Source organism: Actinia tenebrosa, unplaced genomic scaffold (assembly GCF_029948245.1).
Source record: "Actinia tenebrosa isolate PJP-AT-01 unplaced genomic scaffold, QUT_ActTen_1.0 PGA_scaffold13__45_contigs__length_12533684, whole genome shotgun sequence".
In the NCBI taxonomy this organism is placed as follows: Eukaryota; Metazoa; Cnidaria; class Anthozoa; order Actiniaria; family Actiniidae; genus Actinia; species Actinia tenebrosa.
Window position 1 is genome coordinate 11,818,854 of NW_028292573.1, and position 21,636 is coordinate 11,840,489.

A 21,636-nucleotide genomic window follows, 5' to 3' on the forward strand; every position below is an offset into this window, starting at 1 on the left:
ATGCACTGTGCTCGTGATCAAAGTAAATAAAATGAAATCCGAGAAGCCACAACAATGCGCGCGAAAGTCCGCCAAGCATGTATCTTGTTTGGATTAGAAGCCGTCCCAATCTACGGCAAAATGCTGCCTTTTTTCTGTCTTTGCGTTATTCAAAGACATTTTAATGGACGTTGAAAAGTTTTATTCGTGGTACAGCGATCTTTTCTTATCGTAATCAAGCTACTGAACTCCGAATGCGCGGGTTCTTAGCAGCATATTGTGCGAGAACTTTATAGGGCTTGCTGACAATAGGTTTCGAGAATTATAAGAACTGCTGACTTCGATTTAAAACAAGTCCAAGTTTTATGAAGAAGAATTCAAAAGGTATATTTTTTTACATACGGGATGTAAACTAGGAGGTTTCGAAATCCAACGTAGCCACAGAATACAGTAGTTGAAAGCCGGCTTGCCTTGACAGAAGATATTACATTACGAGCAAGCTTTCTTCGACCAAGCAGTAGATTTTGGAAAATGTAAGGTAAATATCTAAGTCATTATTGCAGATATATAACTTGTGCTTCTATGCTACCTTATTTAGGATTAACGGCATATATTTACAAACATGTTGCGGTAAATGTTTCAGTTGTCGCATCAGTATGCAGTGATATTGTGCAGCTTGCTAGCATCGTTCATAGACGTACTACAACATATCAAATTTAAACTATAATAATATGTCTTTATCGCAGCTTTCAAGCAACGATTTGTAGCGCTGTGTTATCCATGCTTTACACTGCAAAATTTTGCAATTGTGCTGCAGCGCGAGATTTTTGGCTGTAGCAACTGTACTTTAAAATACTAATTGAGTACAACTTTAATTTACATGGGGAGGGTGCATAAATACGGATTAACCTCATATACTTGATATGTATTTGATAATATAGTAGTTGTTAAGTGCGGCACAAATACCTATTAAATACCCTACTTAAGTACTACTTTAATTCGAATGGGGAGATAGGGTGTATAAATACGGATTAACCTCGTATACTTGATATGTATTTGATAATATAGTAGTTGTTAAATACGGAACAAATACTTATCAAATACTCTACTTAAGTACTACTTTAATTCAAATAGGGAGAGGGGATGTTCAAATATACATTAAGTACACTACTTTAAGTGTAATTATTGAAAAAGCAGTAGTTAAGTACAGATCAAGTAGCTTAAAAATACTCTACTTAACTTGAGGTTGAACAACTGAGTTCCTATTTTTGTGTATAAATACATTTTAATCCCTGTATAGATACATATCAAATAAAAGGTGGATTTAACAAAGTTGTTAAAATACAAGTTAGATACCTGTTCAGATACACATTAAGTCAAATAAATACACATTAAGTATTGTTCAAGTATACGTTAAGTAACAAAATTTTCCCAAGGGAAACTTTTTAAGCAATGCTTTCACTGTAAATTAATTAATGGCTCTCAATCCCTGTCTTCTAAAATTTTCTTATTTTCACTTTGGCGCAGATTCTTAGAGACTCAGTAACAGTGCCATCCAGGTATCTCAGTCTAACCCTGCCCCCAGGGTCTTGTTAGGGCTTGCAGAACATATAGATCCAGAAATACACTAAAAAACTGCCCAGGAGTCAAAGGGTTAAACTAATACCACATGATATATATATGATCATGATTATTTCTTGATTTGAAGGCAATAAAAAATTCCAAAACTATTTAAAACATTTTCGTTACTCAACTCTAAAATGGTTAAAACAATAACATCATCCTTACTTTTCTTGGTTGGGGAATGTCCAGACATTTTGGTTGTTGGTCCACGAGGATACCCAGTTGTCAAAGTTGTATCTGAATGCACAAAAGTATGAAAAGTTTGATATATATTTAAGGCTACAACTAATGATAATTATTAGTTTGGGTTTTATTTAAAGTTCACTGCAATTGTACATAAAACACTGACAATGTCATTCCAAACTCCAAATATGGTTTTGTTAGGGCTTGCAGAATGTTTAGATCCAGAAACACACTAAAGTACCTCATTTAAAAATAATTGATGCCACATGATCATGCATATATATATATGCTGATTACTGTATTTCTGGTGGCAATGAAAAATCTGCAAACTATAAATTATTCCATTCCTCAACTCTAAAATGGTTAATCAAATAACAGTATATATGTCCTTACTTTTCTTGGTTGGGGAATGTCCAGATGTTTTGGTTGGTGGTCCACAAAGATACCCAGTTGTCAAATTCGTATCTTAATGCACAAAAGTATGAAAACTTTGATATATGTTTTGAGGCTGCAATAATAATTTTGGGTTTTATTTCTATCAAAAGTTCACTGAAACTGTACAATTTCTGTGCTGATCTTGTGTGTTGGGTTTTGCAGAGGGAAAACAATGGGAAATGGTTGTGTGAAATGGTTTTATGGGATAGTTTTGTGAAACAGCAGATCACTATCTTTAAGGTGACTGGCTACTTTTGAAGAGATCAGAAAAAAATTATAATCCATAAGATAATAGTTCTTTGCAGACTCTATGATTGTACATGAATGCCATTTGATGAATCATTCTACAATAATATGTGAATATTTTTGACAAAAAGACAAAGAAATAATACATTGATTTGTCAAATGTTCTCCTTTTAGTGCTCTCAAAAACTCTCATTATAAAGTTGAACAAGAATCCCTACAAAAATCAAATTTTTCATGCTTTAGATAAATTAAATCATAAATTTTTTTGATATAGCCTAGATTTTTAGAAGTTTTCTCGAATAAGCTTATAAAAAGTATAGAGTGCCATGTGAATTTTGAGGGTTTTGCACTCTTGAAGTTCTAAACATTGTATATGCATGGTTCTTCAATAAAATCATGAAGATTATTCAACAGTTTTTGAGCACACAGTCACACATTTTGGGCTCAAATCAAATGTTCAAAAGTAGGCAGTCACCTTAAGCTCAATTTAATTAAGTCATGTAGGTTTAGCTTATTTTATTAGGAAAATTATATGAGATTTCATATCTTGATAATATTGTTTTGAAAGTGATATTGGCAAGTTGTTTTAAAAGAACTTTGTCAATCGATCCTAGCCCATTTCACTAAGTTATAATTGCACATATATGCTCCAGGGGCGTATCCAGGATTTTGGCTAGCTAGGGGGGTCGAACTTTAATACCAATATTTTTGATGGGAGACCAGGGAAAAGTATAAATTTGTGATGGGTTACCTATGGAAAATTTTGGTTCCAGCTTCTTTGGCCTAGACCATGAAGATGGTTGATTTTACCATTATAAGCTTTTAAATCTAAATCTAAATAACCCCTCACATCTCCCTGTCTAAATGTTAACACATTTTACATTACCTTCGACTGCTAGGTAATAGCTTGTTAGGTTTCTGTGACATTTTGCCACAGGGTCACCTTGAAACTTCACTAGGGCCAAGAAAGTCCATTTACCAGCAAATGCACCAGTCACATTGATGTGGAACCATAACTTTCCATTGGAAAGATTTCCAACAAAAGCGAATTGGTCAAGGGCAGGTTTAAGTTCATCTTTCCCCAGAAGCTTCAATACTGTATCAGAAAGTGCAAAAAAAGGTTGGAAGCCCGGTGGACACACTCCATTTTCATAGTTTTCTCGATCTTTTAACTGCACACACATACGCAGCATGTCAACTGGCTGAGTCACACCCCACTTTAGTGAAGCCACTCCTCCTGAGTCTACACAAACTTTTTTACTAGCCTCCTGTACTAGACCACACACTTCCGTGCCTGCTGCTACACATACTGAAAAACAAATGGTAAAAAAAACGTCATTTTTCCTATTTTAAAAAAAAGACAATGACAGCAACAAAAATACAGCCCAGCATAAAAGAATCTTTGGACAAAATAACCATGGCCACATGACCTGCCCGGGGGGGGGGGGGGGGGGGTACTCCCCTCTCCCCTATATTTGCTATACGGGTATGTGCCACCCTATAGGGTATGGCTTTTCGGCTTTTGGGTCTGGGGTAGGATATCATTTTTTGACAATTTGTCTGGGATAGGGTATCATTTTAGTCTGGCATAGGGTTAACGATTTGGTCGTTTTTGTCTGGCGAATAGGCTACGCTTTCTGCAGACCAAAAACAATAAAAATGTTAGTAAACATTGATTGCAATCGAAACCCCCACCAGTAAAAAAAATCCTTAAAACGGGCTAAATTCAAAAAATAACCACACAGAGCGAAAGAAGTGCTATTTCTCAATGATCAGGTAAAATTTCGAGGCTTTATTTCACGTTTCAATGATTTTATTGAAATTTTTGATGAATCCCCATACATTTTCTTATAACATGACACCACAGAAACCAAGCTTGGGCTACCTGTGCATCAACCGGCTTCCTAATACTCGTGCGAACGCAATTTTTTTATCTTACCAAAATTTGTCTCGCTTTACCAAACTTAACTTTCATCTTCACCGAAAAAAGATTTACGATGCATTTTGTGTTTGAAAGCTCAGAGAAGGATTGCCCTAAACTCAGAAAAACGTGATCGTAAGCAGTCGACCAATTTTTTGTATAATTTAGGGTAATGTCATATAAGTCATAATGTAATCCAAGGTTTACTTTGAAGTTTTGATTTCTTTTTTGAACCTTTTTTTAAGGAAATATGTTTATCTATTATCAGAAAAATTCAAGGGAAGATATGATTCGAGAAGATTTTCCAAAGAAGTATACCCTGGGTGCCAGCTAGGCCGTGAAAAATCAAAACAAAACAAAAAAAAAAGAAGTACATTGGAGCAAAAATGTTCCGAGTTCCCCATAAGCATAATATTTCAATTCAAAACAAAAAAAAATCCCCAGAAAAGAAATAAATATTTTAAAAAATACGAGGTACCTGCAAAAATCAAAGGTAGAAGTAGAAAGCCTACGTATTTGCTGACGGAGTGTAACATAGTTGCTTTAGACAGTCGTTGCTTTATAGGTTCAAGTACTAAAACGTTCACGTGCAGCGATAAAATTCATAACATGCTACTATATTTTAATATTAAAATGTCGTACACCAAGAGTGTGACGTATCATGTAAGAATGTCCAATCACGATCACGAACGGCCTCGGAGTATCGTGACGCAAAAGCTAAATATGGTTTTCTTTCGTCTCGCGATCGAGTATTTTTTTAGGTAGTCTTTAAAAAAAATAATAATAAAGTCTATCTGTCAACCAGCGGGGACTGGACACAGAAATTGACCAATCAGGAGCCTTGTTTTCGAGACAGGGAAAGACAGGGAAAGACAAAGATGGCGGACAAAAAAACAAGGTCAGTGCAAAATTCACTTGATTTTATGCTATTTATTGATATGTTTTTTTGTTATTAAAGTTTATTAGAAATTAAGTTTATACTAAAAAGTATGTCCTGTAGAAATTTGGTAACAAAATCGTACTTCTTAGTATTGTTTAAAGACATGTTATTCTGACTACATGATCGTTTCGATCACAACCTTTTTTTTTACCAAAATAAGTACGGTTACTTCTTTCGTTGTTTTCACTTAAGATATTAAAAGTCTTTAGTCCAGATTTGAGATAAGAATACCTAATGAAATTTCCTCTTAAGTTATTTTGGGGCGATCCCCTGTGGTTTTTTGATACCGTGCACGTATTAATTCGTGCATTTTTAGGGAAATAATAAAGAAATCGAGATACTTTCAATAGAAGATCGACACGTAACATATGGCAAGTTCCTCAACTTCCAGTGTTAGAAATTCGCTTTCTGAAAGTGGATTTTATGTCGGACGGTCAGGTTTGCAAAGGACTCATTAAAGAGAGGGATAGAGCAAGGCTCTCCGAGTTACCAGCAAAATTGATTTGTAGTTCAATGTGTTTATCAAACGATTACTTAAAACTTTACTGCAAATTTTCGTATCCACATTTATAAGACTAATTGGATGCCATGCATCCATAAATCTATTATCTTTCCCTGGTTTTTCAAGTAATGTTATAATTATTTGTTTCTGCGTAGTAGACAGAGAGCCAACTTTAAACTTTTGGTTAAAACACATTATTATGTCTTCTTTAATTTCGTCCCATAAAAACATATATAACTCTTTTGTGAGACCGTCATTGCCTGGTGTTTTAGAAGGTCCCATTTGCTTTAAAGCATTGTAACATTCTTCTATTGTGATTTATTTTTCACACGAATCTCTATCCTCATCCGATAAAGTTGGGATTGTGTATTTCGATAAAATTCGCGACATTGGCTTCCTGTTTTGTTCAACTTAGAAAGAAATAAAGTACTATAGTAATCTTTAATTGTTTTCATGATCTTTTCAGAATTTGTAATTTCTTTATTATTTTCTTTATCTATTATTTTTTTAATATGAGTTTTGGACTTATTACGTTTTTCTAAAGTTAGAAAATATTTTGTATTCTTTTCACCTGCCTTGTACCATTTTGCTTTTGATCAAATAATTATACCTTCTGTAATGTAATTACACTTTTCTTCTAATTTTTCTTTTAAAATTTTATGCTCTTTAATCAATTCTTCATCATTTTCCCATCCATTTTGTTTTTCTATTTCTTTAATTTTCTCCTCGATTTGAACGTAATCCGATTTGCGACGTTTAGCTATTTGTTTTGAAAAAGTCATTGAAAATTTGTGTATCTCGTATTTTATAAGTTCCCATCTTAATTGTGGGTCTGTTATATTTTCCTTTTCAAGATTCTCCTTGGTGCATGTTACTTAAATAGGAATTGATCTGGGTACCAAAATCTTTGTTGTCAATTATTGAATTATTGAATTTCCAAAAAGACGAACCTCTGAGGTCTGTATTAAAGGCTTTAAAGTTAATTGTAATAGCTGAGCAAGAGCACTAGGACACCGAATGTGGTTGGATTTCTATAGGTTTTTTTTTTTCCTTTCGATTATTTGAATTAAATTAACGTTATACTTGTTTACTTATCGTTCCGTAGTTCCGAATCATCTTGATCCCCTAAATAATTCATTCCTTTTTCCAGATCAACGGTTTTCTCTTGTAGTTTCTTTATCGACTGTTCAACACTGGTTGTTCTCGATTGTACATTGATCAGGCCTTTTGACAATTGTGTTGATGAGGACTCTAGCTCAGTCATCTTCTTATTGATGCTCTTGGTGTTGTTCTTTGCCGTTTCTTTAATGGTTTTGATGGTTTTCCAAGTTTCTTTTGTGAAATCTTCCAGTTTTGTGGTTCTCTCTTCGATATTTGAGATTGTTTTTTCCATCTTAGTTATAGATTCCTGGATAGAATCCAGCTTGCTGAGCTTTTCGATAATCATATCAAGTTTCTCTGTGCAAATCAGCTCCACCATATTGAGAGCAGTCAAAACTTCGTCTTCCTCTGCTATACCTTTGTCGAGTAAACATTTAATCTCTTTCTGATCTGGAGATATGTTTTCTTCTGTTGATGAATTTTGAAGATCTTTCACGTCTTTTCCCTGTATTCTGAGTAATAAGATTGGCCATTTTCGTGCAAAAATTTTCAAAATTTTGTGGACCGGTAAAATTCGTGTGACCTATTCTGCCATTACGCTCTCCCCAGTTCAACAAAACTAACAAGATCTATTCACCCATTACTAAGGGAAAATAAGATAGTGAAAGTCGAAGTAGGAAATATAAATTTTAGAGTAGCTTGGTTAAGAGCTGGTTACTGTTTAAAATTATTGATTACGAGAATTGGTCAATGGGAACCTTATGTGATTAGAGCAAGTTGAGGTGTACGCTAATTACTACACTTGTTGCAAATCAATTATAATTAAATCAAAGTTGTCAGTGTGCACATGTCATTCCTTTGATTGCTCTATTCACTTAAGACTTCGATTGACTAAATCCTTACAGAGACCCTACAAGTGTAGTGTATAGTTTCTTACTGTATGTTTAGATCTATAATAATGGTTGAACATAGTAGATTTATGTGCATAGCAGTACTTATCTATTATTTATATTTGTATTGTTCATTGATACAATATATTTTCATTTTGTAATCAATGAAATGTTTTATCAAAAAAGAAAGAAAAATAATTGTTTAAGTACCTGAAATACATTATCCTTGATGAAGTGGGGGAGGGGGAAGTCTTTCAGCGGCCGAATGGAATTCTGCTCTAACTGTCACCTTTCCCTTCTGAGGCAGCCTTGCCCTTCCACACACAAAAACTCCAGGATCTGATCTTCTTGATATTTTGACTTTGTCCAATCTTTCCTCTCCGGACTCAGATGGAGTTTTAAAGGATTTCAGTTTGCCACAGGTAAAGCGATTGTTGGCTCCTGTCCAATAATGAAATGGTAGAACAGGGTCTACTCTCTTCGTGAATTCCTTGGTAATCTTTCCATAATTTTGGAGAAAGGTTTTATGATCAAAAACCCTTCCAACCATTTGATGGAGGGTTGCAATAAAACCTTCCACATCATCTGTTGTTGATGCTCTTGGATGTTCTGGAGGGAGATCTTTACTTTATGCAATCCTTTCTCCGCTTCCCCTGGCTTTCAATGTTAGCAACAAGAGCTACAATTATTTCTCTTGTAAATCCTCTGATCCCTTTCAGTGGCCTTTAATAACAATATAATAGGTATCAATTGTTATTATTTGTTTAATAGAATGTGACAAATATGTTAAAACTGAGGATTTTAACACAATATTTGATATTACCTATTTACATCAATTGTTGAATAGTCACAATGATACCAATACCAAGGAACCCAGTCCTGTAAAATGTAGTGCAGCATTGTCATGTTGTAATTTTGTCTTTGAAGCTCTGTAAGGCCATGACCATCAGTGGCTTTATGCCAATTGCTCACAATGGATACAAATTGTTCTTCATCTCTGTGACCATGTCTTTTCATGTACCTGTAAATTTAAAGTATTTTTATTTTATTGGTATGGTGTAATAAATTTAAATGATAACGCCAGCTGATAAACAATATTGGTAAGTGGCAACAAGGCTCCTGCATAAGAAAATATTAAAAAACACAAAAGTTAAAATAGGAACAGTATTATATTATTATTAACCTGGCCATCGCAGGTGAGAATAGTCTTTCACAATCTGGCACACTTTGTTTATGTTGACCAGTTAGTGCTGTATTTGCATTGTTGCTTGACTCACAAAAATATTATTTTGAACAACTCTAACTTTTATAATATATAAGTAATACATGAATTTTCTATATGAATTATACATGAAATAACCTGTATTTCTGTTCCGTTAGGTATTCCACTGTGTTCAATATGACGGCGAACACTTCTGGCACTTGGAGCAGCAACATTTACCATATTGCCTGTAATTATATTAATGGATGTTATTGTATACACTTGTCATTAATTTGAAAGAGATGGAAAAATGGCAAAATGACAAAAGACATTTGCAAAGCTGAAAAGAGATTATGATGTGAATTCTATACTGTGTTGATTCACCAAACAGCTACAACTAACAAACTTTAATTAATATTTGTCTTTGTTGTTTCTTTAAAGAAACATTTGCTTTTAGTCTTGATTGAACTCTTTTCTTGTAATTAACTATTTGATTTGATTTTAAATATTAGATCAGTATATATATTAGAGAGTGTTTTTTTAATTAACCAATGAAATACATACCAGCCTAATACGAATCAGCAGACCCTAATTCCATTGTGTTCAATTGTTGTCATTTCACTACTATTACACTATCACTCTAAAATACTCTTATAGGCTAATATTCTATGTAACTTACTGTCATAGGGTTTTTCTTTTTTGGTGTTTTCTTGGGAGGAACTGGACATATGTCAAATTGTTTTGCTACATCCAAAACTGAAAAGTCATTTTCTTGTACCTATATATAGTGATTAGTAATAGTAATAATGACAAAAAAAGATATTAACAACTTTTATTAAAATGAATTTTGCAAAGCCTCGTTGAGTTTACAAGCCATGGGAAAAATTCAGAAGTGGAAATAAGATATCTAAAAAATATGACGTATCTATCTTATTTCATACATACAATAAAAAACATGAGAAAAACTAAGTGAATAAAACAATTATGAATAATATGAAACAAGAAAGACTATATATTACATCAAATACCTGGGAAACCTCTTTTGGTGACAAATCAGACCAAAGTGTGGACACAGCTTTGTGGGTTGTACTGTAGAATTGGAATTATTGCAATTGTCAGATACCTTTGGAAAACATCCTGTTCCAAACATGTTGAAAGTGGCTTCCATGATGATGTCAGTTTTAGGTTTTTGTAGGATAGTTTTATCTTCTGGGTCTTTCATTCCATTTTCACTCTTGTCATCCTCATCGTCATTGAAACTACAGGCTTCCATGAAGATTTTGGTTTTAGGTTTCTGTAGGATTGATTTATCTTCTGCATCTTTCTTTCCATTTTCACTCTCTTCATCATAAGACCACATAACAGGCGAACGCCATAAGAGACCACAGGGAGCCCACACATCCGAAACCACAGATACTTCGGATGGTAAGCCTGTGATCTCTCCAAAGCACTTAGCAAGACTTAGTAAGATGATAAATAGTGTTGACATTGCCAGATTGGTATAAGTTATTCATTGCATTTACACAAAGTTTGAGAAAATCAGGAGTAAACAAACATTTGAGAAATTAGTTGCAAACACTGTGAATTTGATAGTTTCTCAAATTGACAAATAATGTTTTCCATAACATTAGGGAAAGAATTGGGAAGTGTACCAACTCCATCTTGCTTCTTGGGATTTGGGGTCAACAAGGCTCCTGCATCACTGAAATATGTGATGCCAATAGCATCTTTAGCAGCATCAACTGTTCCATATTGCTTACTTAATTTCTTTATTACTTTCGTTGATCTGCATGCATTTGCTGTTGATGATAATTATTGAATTTATTATTTGTCATTAAAATTTTATTATTCACCTTCGTTCTGATTTGCTTTTAATTATTTAAATACATTTAAATATAGGCATCTTTTTCATTTCAGATTGATGAGTTTCATATATATATTTTCATACGGTACCTGATCTTTTGGGAAGACTAGTTGACTCGGCAATACTAATTGCGCATTTTCCCCAGAACGTTCTGTCTTTCATTGCGGGCCAAGGCTTTTCCTCTTTTTGTATATCTGGTTGATAATACAGAGCGACATAATGCACCAAAGCCCTCAATTCTTTATCGCACCATAAGGTGGATTGGGGCCTAAATTTTGCTCGGCATTTTGATTTTCTTGTGTCTGTAAATTAAAGCGAACAGCATAATTTTTACTACTGAATACATAATTCTAGTATTTATTAAAATTGCACCGTTTCTAGCTAAATAAATAAAGTAAAATCGATTTGTGTAAAGTATAACATACTATTTGGGTTATCGGTAGAAGACATACTTAAACGATATTTGTTTGAAAATGGTCCGAAAATGAATGTCACTCGGATGTTTTTATCGTGATTATTCAAAACGACCTGCATCTCACCGATAAATTTCCATTGAATAGTACTCTCTTTGCTTTGCTTAATATTGGTTTTCCTGGAGAACCTCTTAATGCCAAAGGGCTTTTTTTACCTCGATATTTCCTAGGCGTGTTCGCCATAACTGAAAAAAGAAGAAGAATTAAAAAAGTGTAAAGTTTAAAATGACAGAAAAAGCTTGAATGAGTTGTTGGCACTTATAGCTTGAAGGGCTTTGAAATTTACAACTCTGTCTACACAGCTTTGATACCTATAATTTGGTGTTTTGTTTTCATTTACTTTGGAATTCAAGTTTGTTAACAGTTTTTAAAAACTTTTTTTTTTGTTATTGTATGTTGTTTGATTTCCGTCTTTCTCATAACTGGCAATATATCAAGAAGACCAAATAAATTCACAATTAAAAATACATTTTCACTTTAGTGTTTACGAGTGTTTGTAAATATTTTTCTCTGTTTTCAATAAATAAAGTACGTCTGTGCTTGAAAATGTAAAAAAAATATTCGTTGAAGAAGAAAACAAAGTACTTTAATACCAGCAAACATCGAGCTTAGCTATTTTTACAGTTAGGATCGCAGTTAGGATCGCAGTTAGGATCGCAGTTAGGATCGCAGTTTTAAGGCCTATTTACACGGCACGATTTGCCGCGCGCGACTTGACGTATACGGCAAATTTTGGTACCATTTACACGAGCACAACCACAGGCTAGCCACTCTAATAAATGAAGTTAAAACTCATCGTCTAGATAAGTTTGGGGTTAGGTACCATGGTGCGAGCTGTGCGCATCAATCAGACTACGCCCTACCACGGAGGTAACCATGGCGACCGGGCCACAGCTCACCAACTATAGTCCAAGGTGCTTGGGAGAGGAACAATGGCCCGGGGACCATGGTACCTACGACCCCCAACTACCACAAGCACCTAACCCATGCAAGCAGAGAGCCTCAGCAACTCGCAGTAGAATAAGAAAGGCACTATCCGACGACAAAGACAGTACTTTATTTCGATAAACGTGCCGAGGCTGAAGCCAATACCTCCACTGGGGATCTGATATATCGCTGGTAGGCGTTGCTGGACCACCGGCCCATCGACTGTATCAGGTGATCGGGAACTCCGTTTCGGGCTGCTACCGTAGCCGCGCCTATTCTAAAGCTATGGCTGGAATAGTTCCCTGGAATATTCGCCAACAACAAGAGTTTTCTAAGCCAGTTGGTAAGAAGAGGGCGTGTCAACGGTTGACCAGATTGCAACAAAAACAATGGCCCTGGGGAATCTCCTCTGATCTTCAGATACGCTAATAGAGAATGGACTGCGCACAAAGGAGGGGTGGCCCTACCCACGTAAACTCGACAACCCTTTCGGAATGGGTCAGTCTTAGACGCTTTAATATGCACACAAAGACACGACGGCGCGTCTATAGAGTCTACTGCTATATCTTGCACGCTCAAGTGAATAGCTGAAGAATAACTGCTTAATTTAGGTACAGTAAACTCCGCAGAATGCATGAAACCAAAGTAAGCTAGGCAACAGGCTGCCCAAAACATTAAGTGATCCACCTGGGACATGTCCAAATGTCCATGAATCGACCACATAATGTCATCAGTGATGGGTAAACGATCCGTGGATTTGGTCCCCTGGACGCGTTTAATGCCTTTTATCACTCTCTGTAGTCTTGGCCGGTCAAGCAAGGGGTCAGGAAAGCCTTGCTCTACGTGAAGCGCACGGACTGCCGAAAGGTAGGCCTTAATCGACGCATGGTTTAAGGACTGAGACAAGAATGACGCGAACAGGCACAAAGTCCATTCATCTGCTGGACAGACAGAGCCGTCCGCGTGGGCTTTTTCAAACTGCAAGCAAAAGGCTGTAAATCTGTTCTGGGCGCTTGCGTAGGATCTTCGGGTGCTCGGAGCTAATCCCTCTTTCATCAGCTCTCGGCAACGGGCTTCTAGAGCTGAGATGTGAGGTCCTCCAACACGTGACCCGGGATCTGAGTGGGCACGGGCCTGGCCCATGGGGCTAACTGCCAAAAGTCCTGCCAACGGAAGCGGGAAAGTGCGTCAGCAATTGGGTTCTGTACACCGGGGACATGAACCGCAGAGAAGGTAAAGCTGAACTGCGCTGCTGCTAGCAGAAGACTACGAAGTAGATGCATTATGCACGGGACTTTAGACGTTCTCGAATTAAGGATAGACACCACCGACTCATTGTCAGACCTGAACCTGACATGAAGCAGCCGCCATTGTCTTCCCCAAACGTGTGCCGCAACAGCAATGGGGAAAAGCTCTTTGTATGCAATTGAGAGGGGCTTCTGGGTGGCAAACCAAATGCCATTGAACCACTCTTCCTTGAAAAAGGCGCCGTATCCCAGTGAGCCAGCGTCGACGGACGTAACTTCGATTTGCGCCGGTGTCGTCATACCAGGATGCAGCCAAAAGCCAACACCGTTCCACGTTTCCAGGAACTGACGCCACCACTGGAGATCCAGATGAAACTCGGCGTTTAAACGAATCGGGTGGTTAGCATTCCTGAAGCAGCAAAGCAGATTTATCATGCGCCTGATAAACGTTCTCCCTGGCCAAACCACCTTAGCTGCATGGTGGAGGAGGCCAATAAGAGATTCCAGTTCGGTCTTACGACACCATTGGCGGTTTGTCCAAGAGTTAACTAATGCACGCACTTTGCCCAATTTATGTTCTGGGAGACGCGCAATTTGCCTAATGGAGTCCAGTTCGATGCCCAGGACAACTAGGGTCGTCGCCGGGCCTTCACATTTTTCAGGGTAAAGAGGGATTCCAAGACTTGCGCAGACACTGATAGCCGTGCCGAGATTGCGGCCGCAAACCCCGGAACCTGGAGGACCCGCGGTAATGAAGTCATCCAGGTAATGAAGCAAATCTGACACCTGATAGTTGTTGGTCAAGATCCATTCCACCACCGCCGCAATTGAATCAAAAAATACAAGGGGCAGAGCGTAGCCCAAACGGGAGAGCTAAATCGACGTAAAACATGCCGCGCCACTTCATGCCGAGAAGATAACGGTCCGATGGGTGAACCGCAACGTTACGGTAAGCCGACTGCACGTCAAACTTAGCCATCATCGCGCCCACGCCCAATCTACTAACCATTCTGATAATGTCGTCCACTTTGATATATTGCAATGAGAATTGGTCCGCATTAATGCCATCGTTAACGCTGGCGTCCTCGGTTGACGATAAGTCCACGATCAAACGCCATTTACCTGGCTGCCCGCTCTTGGGGATGACCCCGAAACTACTGATGTGCAAATCTGGTAGGGGGGAGTGGGAAAAAGGGCCCGACACCCTGCCTAATGCCACTTCGTTGGCCAAGTACTCGTCGATTACGACTGGGTGTTCCTCGGCTGATTTTTTATTTCGCCTTGCAGATCGCAGCTGTGGCACATTGCTGAAGCCTAGGCGAAACCCCTCCTGAATACCGTTTAGAATATAAGAAACTCGGTCTTGGTCAGGGTGGTGTCTTAATTCCATAGCGAACCTTTCAACCCTGAGCGGGGTGACACTGGAAACTGGAGGGAGCGCGAAGGCGGCTGGAACGAAAGTAATTAGGGGTAAGCTGGAAGCGGGGCAATACTCGAACAGCTATAACAAACGGACCACGAGGGGGGAAGGGGGGGTTGGGGAGGCGGCTCAATTCAATGGACGCAGCACACAACACAGTCAACTGTAATACCAGAACCCTCGACATTGATATCAGCTTATTGAAGGGGTCTAACCTGGCTAACTACTGGTAAATAGATAAATCAATATATAGCTAAATAATAATAGGAGAACTTTAATCGGCCAGCCCAACAGTACCAACCCAAATAAACAAACGAGGGGTGGTATGGCAGCAGTTAATTGCAGCGTCAAACTGTTTTTCGTTACGTGTTTCGTTACGCTGCGAAAACCGTAGGTATAACGGGTTAACTCTGTCTTGAAGTGGGACAGACGACGCCGGGGGTAACCTCCAATCGAGCTAAGAACGGAAAGCAGCAACAGCGGGAACGATATAACGACAGCGAGTGGTGAGACTCGCGGAAAACGGTAACGACAATATACGAAGGGGAGGCAGCTTCGCTCCCACTTCGACGGCACAACAGTAGAGTCAACGTCTACGCTCTCTCGCACGAGACAGCACAGGCGACGCGGAACGTTCCCTCAGCTTAAGCGACGAGGATTGCGACTCAGGGCACTGTGGCTCCCGGTGCGAGCCCGAGCACTTAGCACAACAGTGAGCGTACCGACAGGGAGAATAAGGGGAGGTGCAGCGACTACGGTTCCACGACAAGCATACCGTTGTAGATGAGGGCCTTGCAGTAGAGCCAGCCGTGTGAAAATTATAAAGTTGCACGTTTAGCTGAGACCAATCAGTTAGTTGTAACGCGCCTGCATATTCGCGGAAAGCCTGATCGTAGCCCATCCAAGCTCGTCCATTGAACAAACGGTAGGTGCGAAGGATCAACAACTTGTACTGAAGCAAATCCCTCCAGCGAAGCGGGTTAAAGGCTGTGACCACGAGTGTGTAGACAGAAAAAGCTTCTGACCAACTAACAATGTCGTCAAACCGACGCTTTGGCTTTTTAGGCTAGCTAGTGAGTACTAGCCTACCATCTAGCATGAGCTGGGGCTCGTCAGAATCCGAGCTAGGGACCAAATTAGCTGGTCCGAGGTCGTTCAAGTCAATAAACCTCCCTGTGACGATCTGAGCCACCAGTTTTGAAGGTATTGGGGAATATCCCGGACCCACAACAAACGGTTGGTGCAAAATAACAGGCAGTGGGCTCTGGGAACCCGTGGAAGCGGGGACTGAACTCGTTGCACCGAGACTACTGGTAGTTGAAGTTAAAGTTGATGTACTCGAGGCGGCAGGAAAAGAGAAAGTGTTCAAAAAAGACGGGGCAACCATTGAGGACCTACCTCCAAGAGTTCCGGGCTGATTTAGTAGAATCCCCGCTCCTGTCTGCAATAATTGGCTGGTCCTTTGGGCAAGGGAAGAGGGCGGCAACCCAACATTATTATTCGCCTGACTCGTTGCTCTGCTGGCCATTGAACGGTCGACTGCTCGCTGGATGGCTTCAACAATCTGTGAAGAAAGCTCTACAGGTACCTGGGAGACCGTCACCACACTCGGCGAAGAGCTAGTAGACTCTCCCGATGATGCAGCCTCGTTATTCATGTTGTATGACGGTGTAAACACCCCAAAACAGGCAAAAAGTGATGATAAATAAAAATTTTTTGCTGCACGCTCACAGCCAAAGCTACCAAGACTGCTGGCAAAGCTGCCACTAAGTCCTTAGCAAAAACGCGCCCCACCCCCCACCCCCACCGCATATTATTGGGGTGGGTAGCCGCTGGCTGCTACGACTCGGTTTTAACTTGCCTGAATTTCATTCATGCTCATGAAATACTAAATGGTGTCTTGTCTTTGTCTTTTTATGCGCGCGCGCTATCGATTTTTTGTCATCTCACCTACCCCCCTTGGTAACAATTTTGTTTTTCTACTATACAATATACTAACAAGGTAGGCAACTTCACGGGCTTCCTGTGGAAAATTAAAACTTTGACGAGAGAAAGCCACGAATTTATCCAGATATTTTGACTTCGAAAACAAAAAAGTATACAGAATATACAGAATATACAGAACGTCGTACTTACATCTAATCTTCAATAATTTAAAGGATTTTTGATAATAAATTCTTTATAAGGAGGGTTTTTTGGGCTTTTTTAGCGAAAACTTATGTGCCGTCAGTTATGCTTGCATCCGAGCGGGCCTGAACACGAGAAAAGGGATCCAAAACAAGTCCTATCCCTCCCTCCCCAAGTGTTTTTGGTTCGTTACCACATGCTTCCCAACCCCACACCCCGTGAGTCTTGCATTTTACTTCCGGTTGTTTTTTAAAAGCAATCGAGAAGCGTCGCCTATTTTTGGCTTCGCGAAACTTTTTGTAAAGCTTTTTCATCGTAGAGTTGTCAGATCTATCTTGAAAAACGTCGTATAGAAAAAAATAGAAATAAGATATATTGTATCAGGATGAAAAAGGACAGAAAAAAACATTTTAAACTATTTTTCATTCACCTAAAGTGCAATGAAGTAAGTATTCTTTTATTTTTTTCTTGTAGTAAACTTATGTAGTACGCCGGCTCCACAAACTTGGTGTGAACAAAGTTTATTTCTTCTCCCCGACGACCGCCATTTTGTTTTGGAGTCGGGCCGAGAGGGCCCTGGGAACGAAGTTGAGAAGACCCTGGTAAAGGCTGGTCACGTGACCTAAAATACTCCAAGATTTTTTTTGGAGTATTTGATCACGTGGCTTTTGTTTCAAAATGGTGGCCAAACTAGTATTTCAAATCGTGTAAATGTGGGAAAAAAGGCCTTTCTTCGTGTGTATGTTGCTCCCGTTTTAGATTACAAGACAGTTTAACATATTGACATCAGATTTTTATGTGTCTGTCCTCTTATTGACAATAAATTTCGCCATCACATTGTCAAAGTAGTATGCGGATCAGAGTTGACCAGGAACGCCTGGCTCAAAAATGTTTCAAAAGTAATTTGTGTTTGCAAGTAATGCGATCACTGTTCGCAAGTAATGAATGAAAGCCAAAGCGGAAGTCGCTATGTTGGAATGTGAAGAATTAATTGAAAAGGATCGTCGTATTAGACGTAAGCGAGGTGTTAGCTTCGATAGTATTAAATGGGCACAAACCGGATTCGTTTTGTTAAAGTCATTAGTGAAAGGAAGGTCTTGATAAATAATGCTGCAAAGGGCAGTGTTTTCAAAGTAGCGATGCCGAAAGACGTGTTTCAAAAGTAATCCGTGTTTCTGAAAGTAATACATGGTGGTGAAAGATATGAATTCAAAAATAATTTACACAAGAACAGTTTCAAAAGTCAGTTGTCTTCTAGGTTACATGTTTTCAAAGGTAATTTGAGTGAAACAAACATGTTTTTGTAAGTAATAAGCGGTAAAAAGATATGAATTCAAAAGTAATTGGCACAAGCTACACATATCTAATTTTGAACCCGAAAACGCGCCATACTTTCAAACTCAACAAAATAGCGAAGAACTAGGTGTTAAAAGGAAAATAAAAAGGACGATTACTCATCTTACTAGATAAATTGAGTATTCAAAATATTAAATCGAGCGAAGTATTTGGAATCCTTTGAGAATGTCAACAAGCATGAGGGCACAGGAAGACCAATCTAAATATTCGAAAAGTGCAACAAGTATCCACGAGTTCGCCAAAGGGCCTTTGACTTTGTTGTGGCGCCATTTAGAATGCACAGTGTCCCCAATCTAATCATAATATATGACAGCACAAAGGAAGCCAAAGGATGCTTTTCTGAGAAAAAAAACTAGAAATAAATTGAATCCTTTTCTCGCTTTTCTCTTTGTGGGCTTCCTTTGTGCTGTCATATATTATGATTCGATTGGGGTCCCTGTGCATTCAAAATGGCGCCACAACAACAGGAGCGGTTGAAGTATTTCAATATAGTTTATCATTTGTGGCTTTTGGTATATGGAAAGTTTACACTGTTCTTCCCACTGAGATTCAAAGTAATCTCTAATTTTCTAAGACATGGAGCTACACAGTTTTCATCTAATTTCGTGAGTAAGCTTACAGTTAAACATGAGATCGCAAAGCCTCGGGTTACAGTCTGTCGTTTCGCATTTTACACATCTGTAAAATGCGAAATGACGGTTTCGCATTTTAAAGATCTGTAAAATGAGAAATCCTCGTTTCGCATTTTATTGTTTCGTTTCGTTTCGTTTCGTGGTTTATGGTAAACCATAACGCAACGCATTTTGTTGATCGCCCCGGTTGTATCATAAACGGCTCGTAGGTCGAATGATTCCTGGAATAAAACACACAGCCCGCCTTTTAAATTGAAAACAGAGAAAGCGTTTGCAAATAGATCTTCTTCCAATTATTGACTCAGTTGACTCCATCGAAGTCGAAGCCGTTTTTCGAGATTGAAGTTCAGACAATTAATTCATCACAGATTTCGCTTCCAAACTCAACAAAATAACAAAAAACTAGGTGTTAAAAGGAAAATAAAATAAAATAACAGAACTATTACTGATTTTACCAGCTAAGTTGAGTATTTTAAAAAAGTATGAATTCGAGCGAAATACTTTGAATCCTTCGAATGTCAGGGAGCCCAATCTCCAAAAGTGCAACAAGTATCCACGAGTTCGCCAAAGACTGTTTGATTTGAAGATGCTTTTGAAAATTTGAGAATTCTTTTGATATACCTTCTGTTTTTAGATAGGCAGTGTATTCAGGAAATGATAACCTGTAAAAACTGTTCACGATTCGAGTGTCCTCAAGCTACAGTCCCCTTTAATTAAGCTTAAACGATCGTAATATAGATAGTATAGTGACTAAAAGCTAAAGCAAAACTATGATTTTCACGGTCCAAGTACCGAAGTTAAAGTCACTAACTACAAACGTAGTTATCTTCTTAAAAGAGAAACTTTCGATGCAAGTTTCAGAGCGTATTTTAATGTTGTCTTTTAAAGTTAATACCAGAATTTTTTTAGCCTATTGCACCAAAAAAATCCCATAGTTTGACGAAACTTTCAGTCCTGACAAAGCTTGACCGACGAGTTGACCCGTGACGCAAACCACCTAGGCCATGTGCCTGGTAAGCACATAAAGCGTCCTTTATATCTCGAATGACTTTTTTTTTTAAATTTCTTTTGACGAAAAGAAAACAGAAAATTCAAGATCTACACATATACAGTTATATTGCGGGCGGCAGATTTGACTAAGATTGTTTTTGATTTTCTTTATAACTCAGTGTTAATCGGACTGAACAAGGCTGGTCACCCAGCCTAAAGGTGATACTACCTACATATTAGAGCACATGTACTGCTGAAATGAAGAAAAAAATCCAAAAGCTCATATTACCTTATTAACTAAAACCTAGCGATTTATAATTATTTTGCAATTTGTCGTTTTAGTGGCAATTTTTTAAAAATGTTTATTTTCTTATTTTTTGTCTTATTAGTACTTTTCTATTCACGTTTTCTGTTAAGTGTAAGAAGGCCAGAAAAACATCTGATTTGTACGGTACAAGAAATCTAAGATTTCACTTAGGTTTCTATGGTAACAATTTAGCCTTAAGGACGGAGTAACTATTGGAACAAAAGATTTAGGTTTGTTGACCTTGTAAAACACCTTCCTAACAAAGGTCAGTAATGAATTCTATTCACCGGATAATGAAAGGTTCTTCTTATTTACTCAATAATCTGGACTTGGACCTTTTGACTTTCAGCTGTTCACAAAACCAGTTTAGTAAGACTTGCGCAGAAAAGACTTCCTAAGGACACGTATATTTTTGGCGTCCTTCATTATAGTTGTTTACTCATAAATTTTTAGTTAAGAATTATTCCCTTACTTTTGGTATAAACTTTGGTTTACTTAAAATAGTATGTTTTGACTTAGAAACACAAGCGACCGTCATCGACGCTTTATTCAGTTAATCCTTTTCTAAAGACTCTTTTTAAGATTAAGGTTCTTAGGTCAATAAGGCCAATATTCTAATTTATTCCTGCAACTCAGTACTTTCACTGGAAACCAGACTCAAACCAGTTTTTGTAATTAATTCTACAATTATGCTAATTTCTTTTATAAATAGAGGTTAGTTTCAGATAGAGAGATAGAGATTCGTTAGTCGTGAAAAAGTCTAGTAACTACTAGGACTTGTGAGCGTCAATAAAGATCCCGTGGAAACTCTAACCATAGTCTCCCCGACTTCACGACATAAGCAAAATTATAAATTAAATACTACTTATATTTCAGTATCGCATATCTAAATCTGTTCCTCTGTCCCTTTTCTCACGTTTTTCTCTTTCCTTTCTCTTCGAAAAATAGATTAGGTTGACAGCCAAGAACTTCTGCACTGGCTATAATGGACTTGCCATTTTTCCAGTTCTCTTAAGTTTATAGACTGAATCATCGTCAACTGGATCATAGCAAGAGCCATATTTGAACACACAATGATATTTTCTTGATTGATAAACGGCGATTTAGTTATGTCATGAAATGCCCGTTCTTTGACCATGTACAATGTCCGACATTGTGACATACTGAACATGCATGATTCCAAGAAAGAATCTACTAACCACCCAACCTCGTCCTCAGTCACCAAGAATAGATTGATTCTAGACGGATAAGGTTCGAACGATTTCAGAAGAT

The 21,636-nt window shown here is 38.0% G+C and overlaps 3 protein-coding genes and 1 long non-coding RNA gene across 4 annotated transcripts; 1 reads left to right on the forward strand and 3 right to left on the reverse strand.

Moving 5' to 3' along the window:
- Window positions 1–1,463: 1,463 nt before the first annotated feature.
- LOC116290137 (uncharacterized) lies at window positions 1,464–4,956 on the reverse strand. Its single transcript, XM_031697132.2, has 4 exons — window positions 4,866–4,956; window positions 3,353–3,775; window positions 2,179–2,250; window positions 1,464–1,839 (listed from the first exon to the last, which is right to left on the reverse strand). The coding sequence occupies exons 1-4, from the start codon at window positions 4,921–4,923 to the stop codon at window positions 1,670–1,672; spliced, it is 723 nt and encodes a 240-aa protein (XP_031552992.2). The 5' UTR covers window positions 4,924–4,956; the 3' UTR covers window positions 1,464–1,669.
- LOC148911865 (uncharacterized) lies at window positions 4,727–10,878 on the forward strand. The gene is made up of 2 exons (XR_016119587.1): window positions 4,727–5,285; window positions 9,201–10,878. It is a non-coding gene; the product is annotated as an uncharacterized LOC148911865 (long non-coding RNA).
- Window positions 8,037–9,257, reverse strand: LOC116290151 (uncharacterized). The gene is made up of 3 exons (XM_089029086.1): window positions 9,181–9,257; window positions 8,644–8,841; window positions 8,037–8,543 (listed from the first exon to the last, which is right to left on the reverse strand). The coding sequence occupies exons 1-3, from the start codon at window positions 9,255–9,257 to the stop codon at window positions 8,444–8,446; spliced, it is 375 nt and encodes a 124-aa protein (XP_088885212.1). The 3' UTR covers window positions 8,037–8,443.
- A 1,518-nt stretch (window positions 10,879–12,396) lies between the features above and the next one.
- LOC148911866 (uncharacterized) lies at window positions 12,397–13,605 on the reverse strand. Its single transcript, XM_089029098.1, has one exon. It carries the CDS (start codon window positions 13,426–13,428, stop codon window positions 12,415–12,417), a length of 1,014 nt encoding a protein of 337 aa, XP_088885224.1. The 5' UTR covers window positions 13,429–13,605; the 3' UTR covers window positions 12,397–12,414.
- Window positions 13,606–21,636: the final 8,031 nt, after the last annotated feature.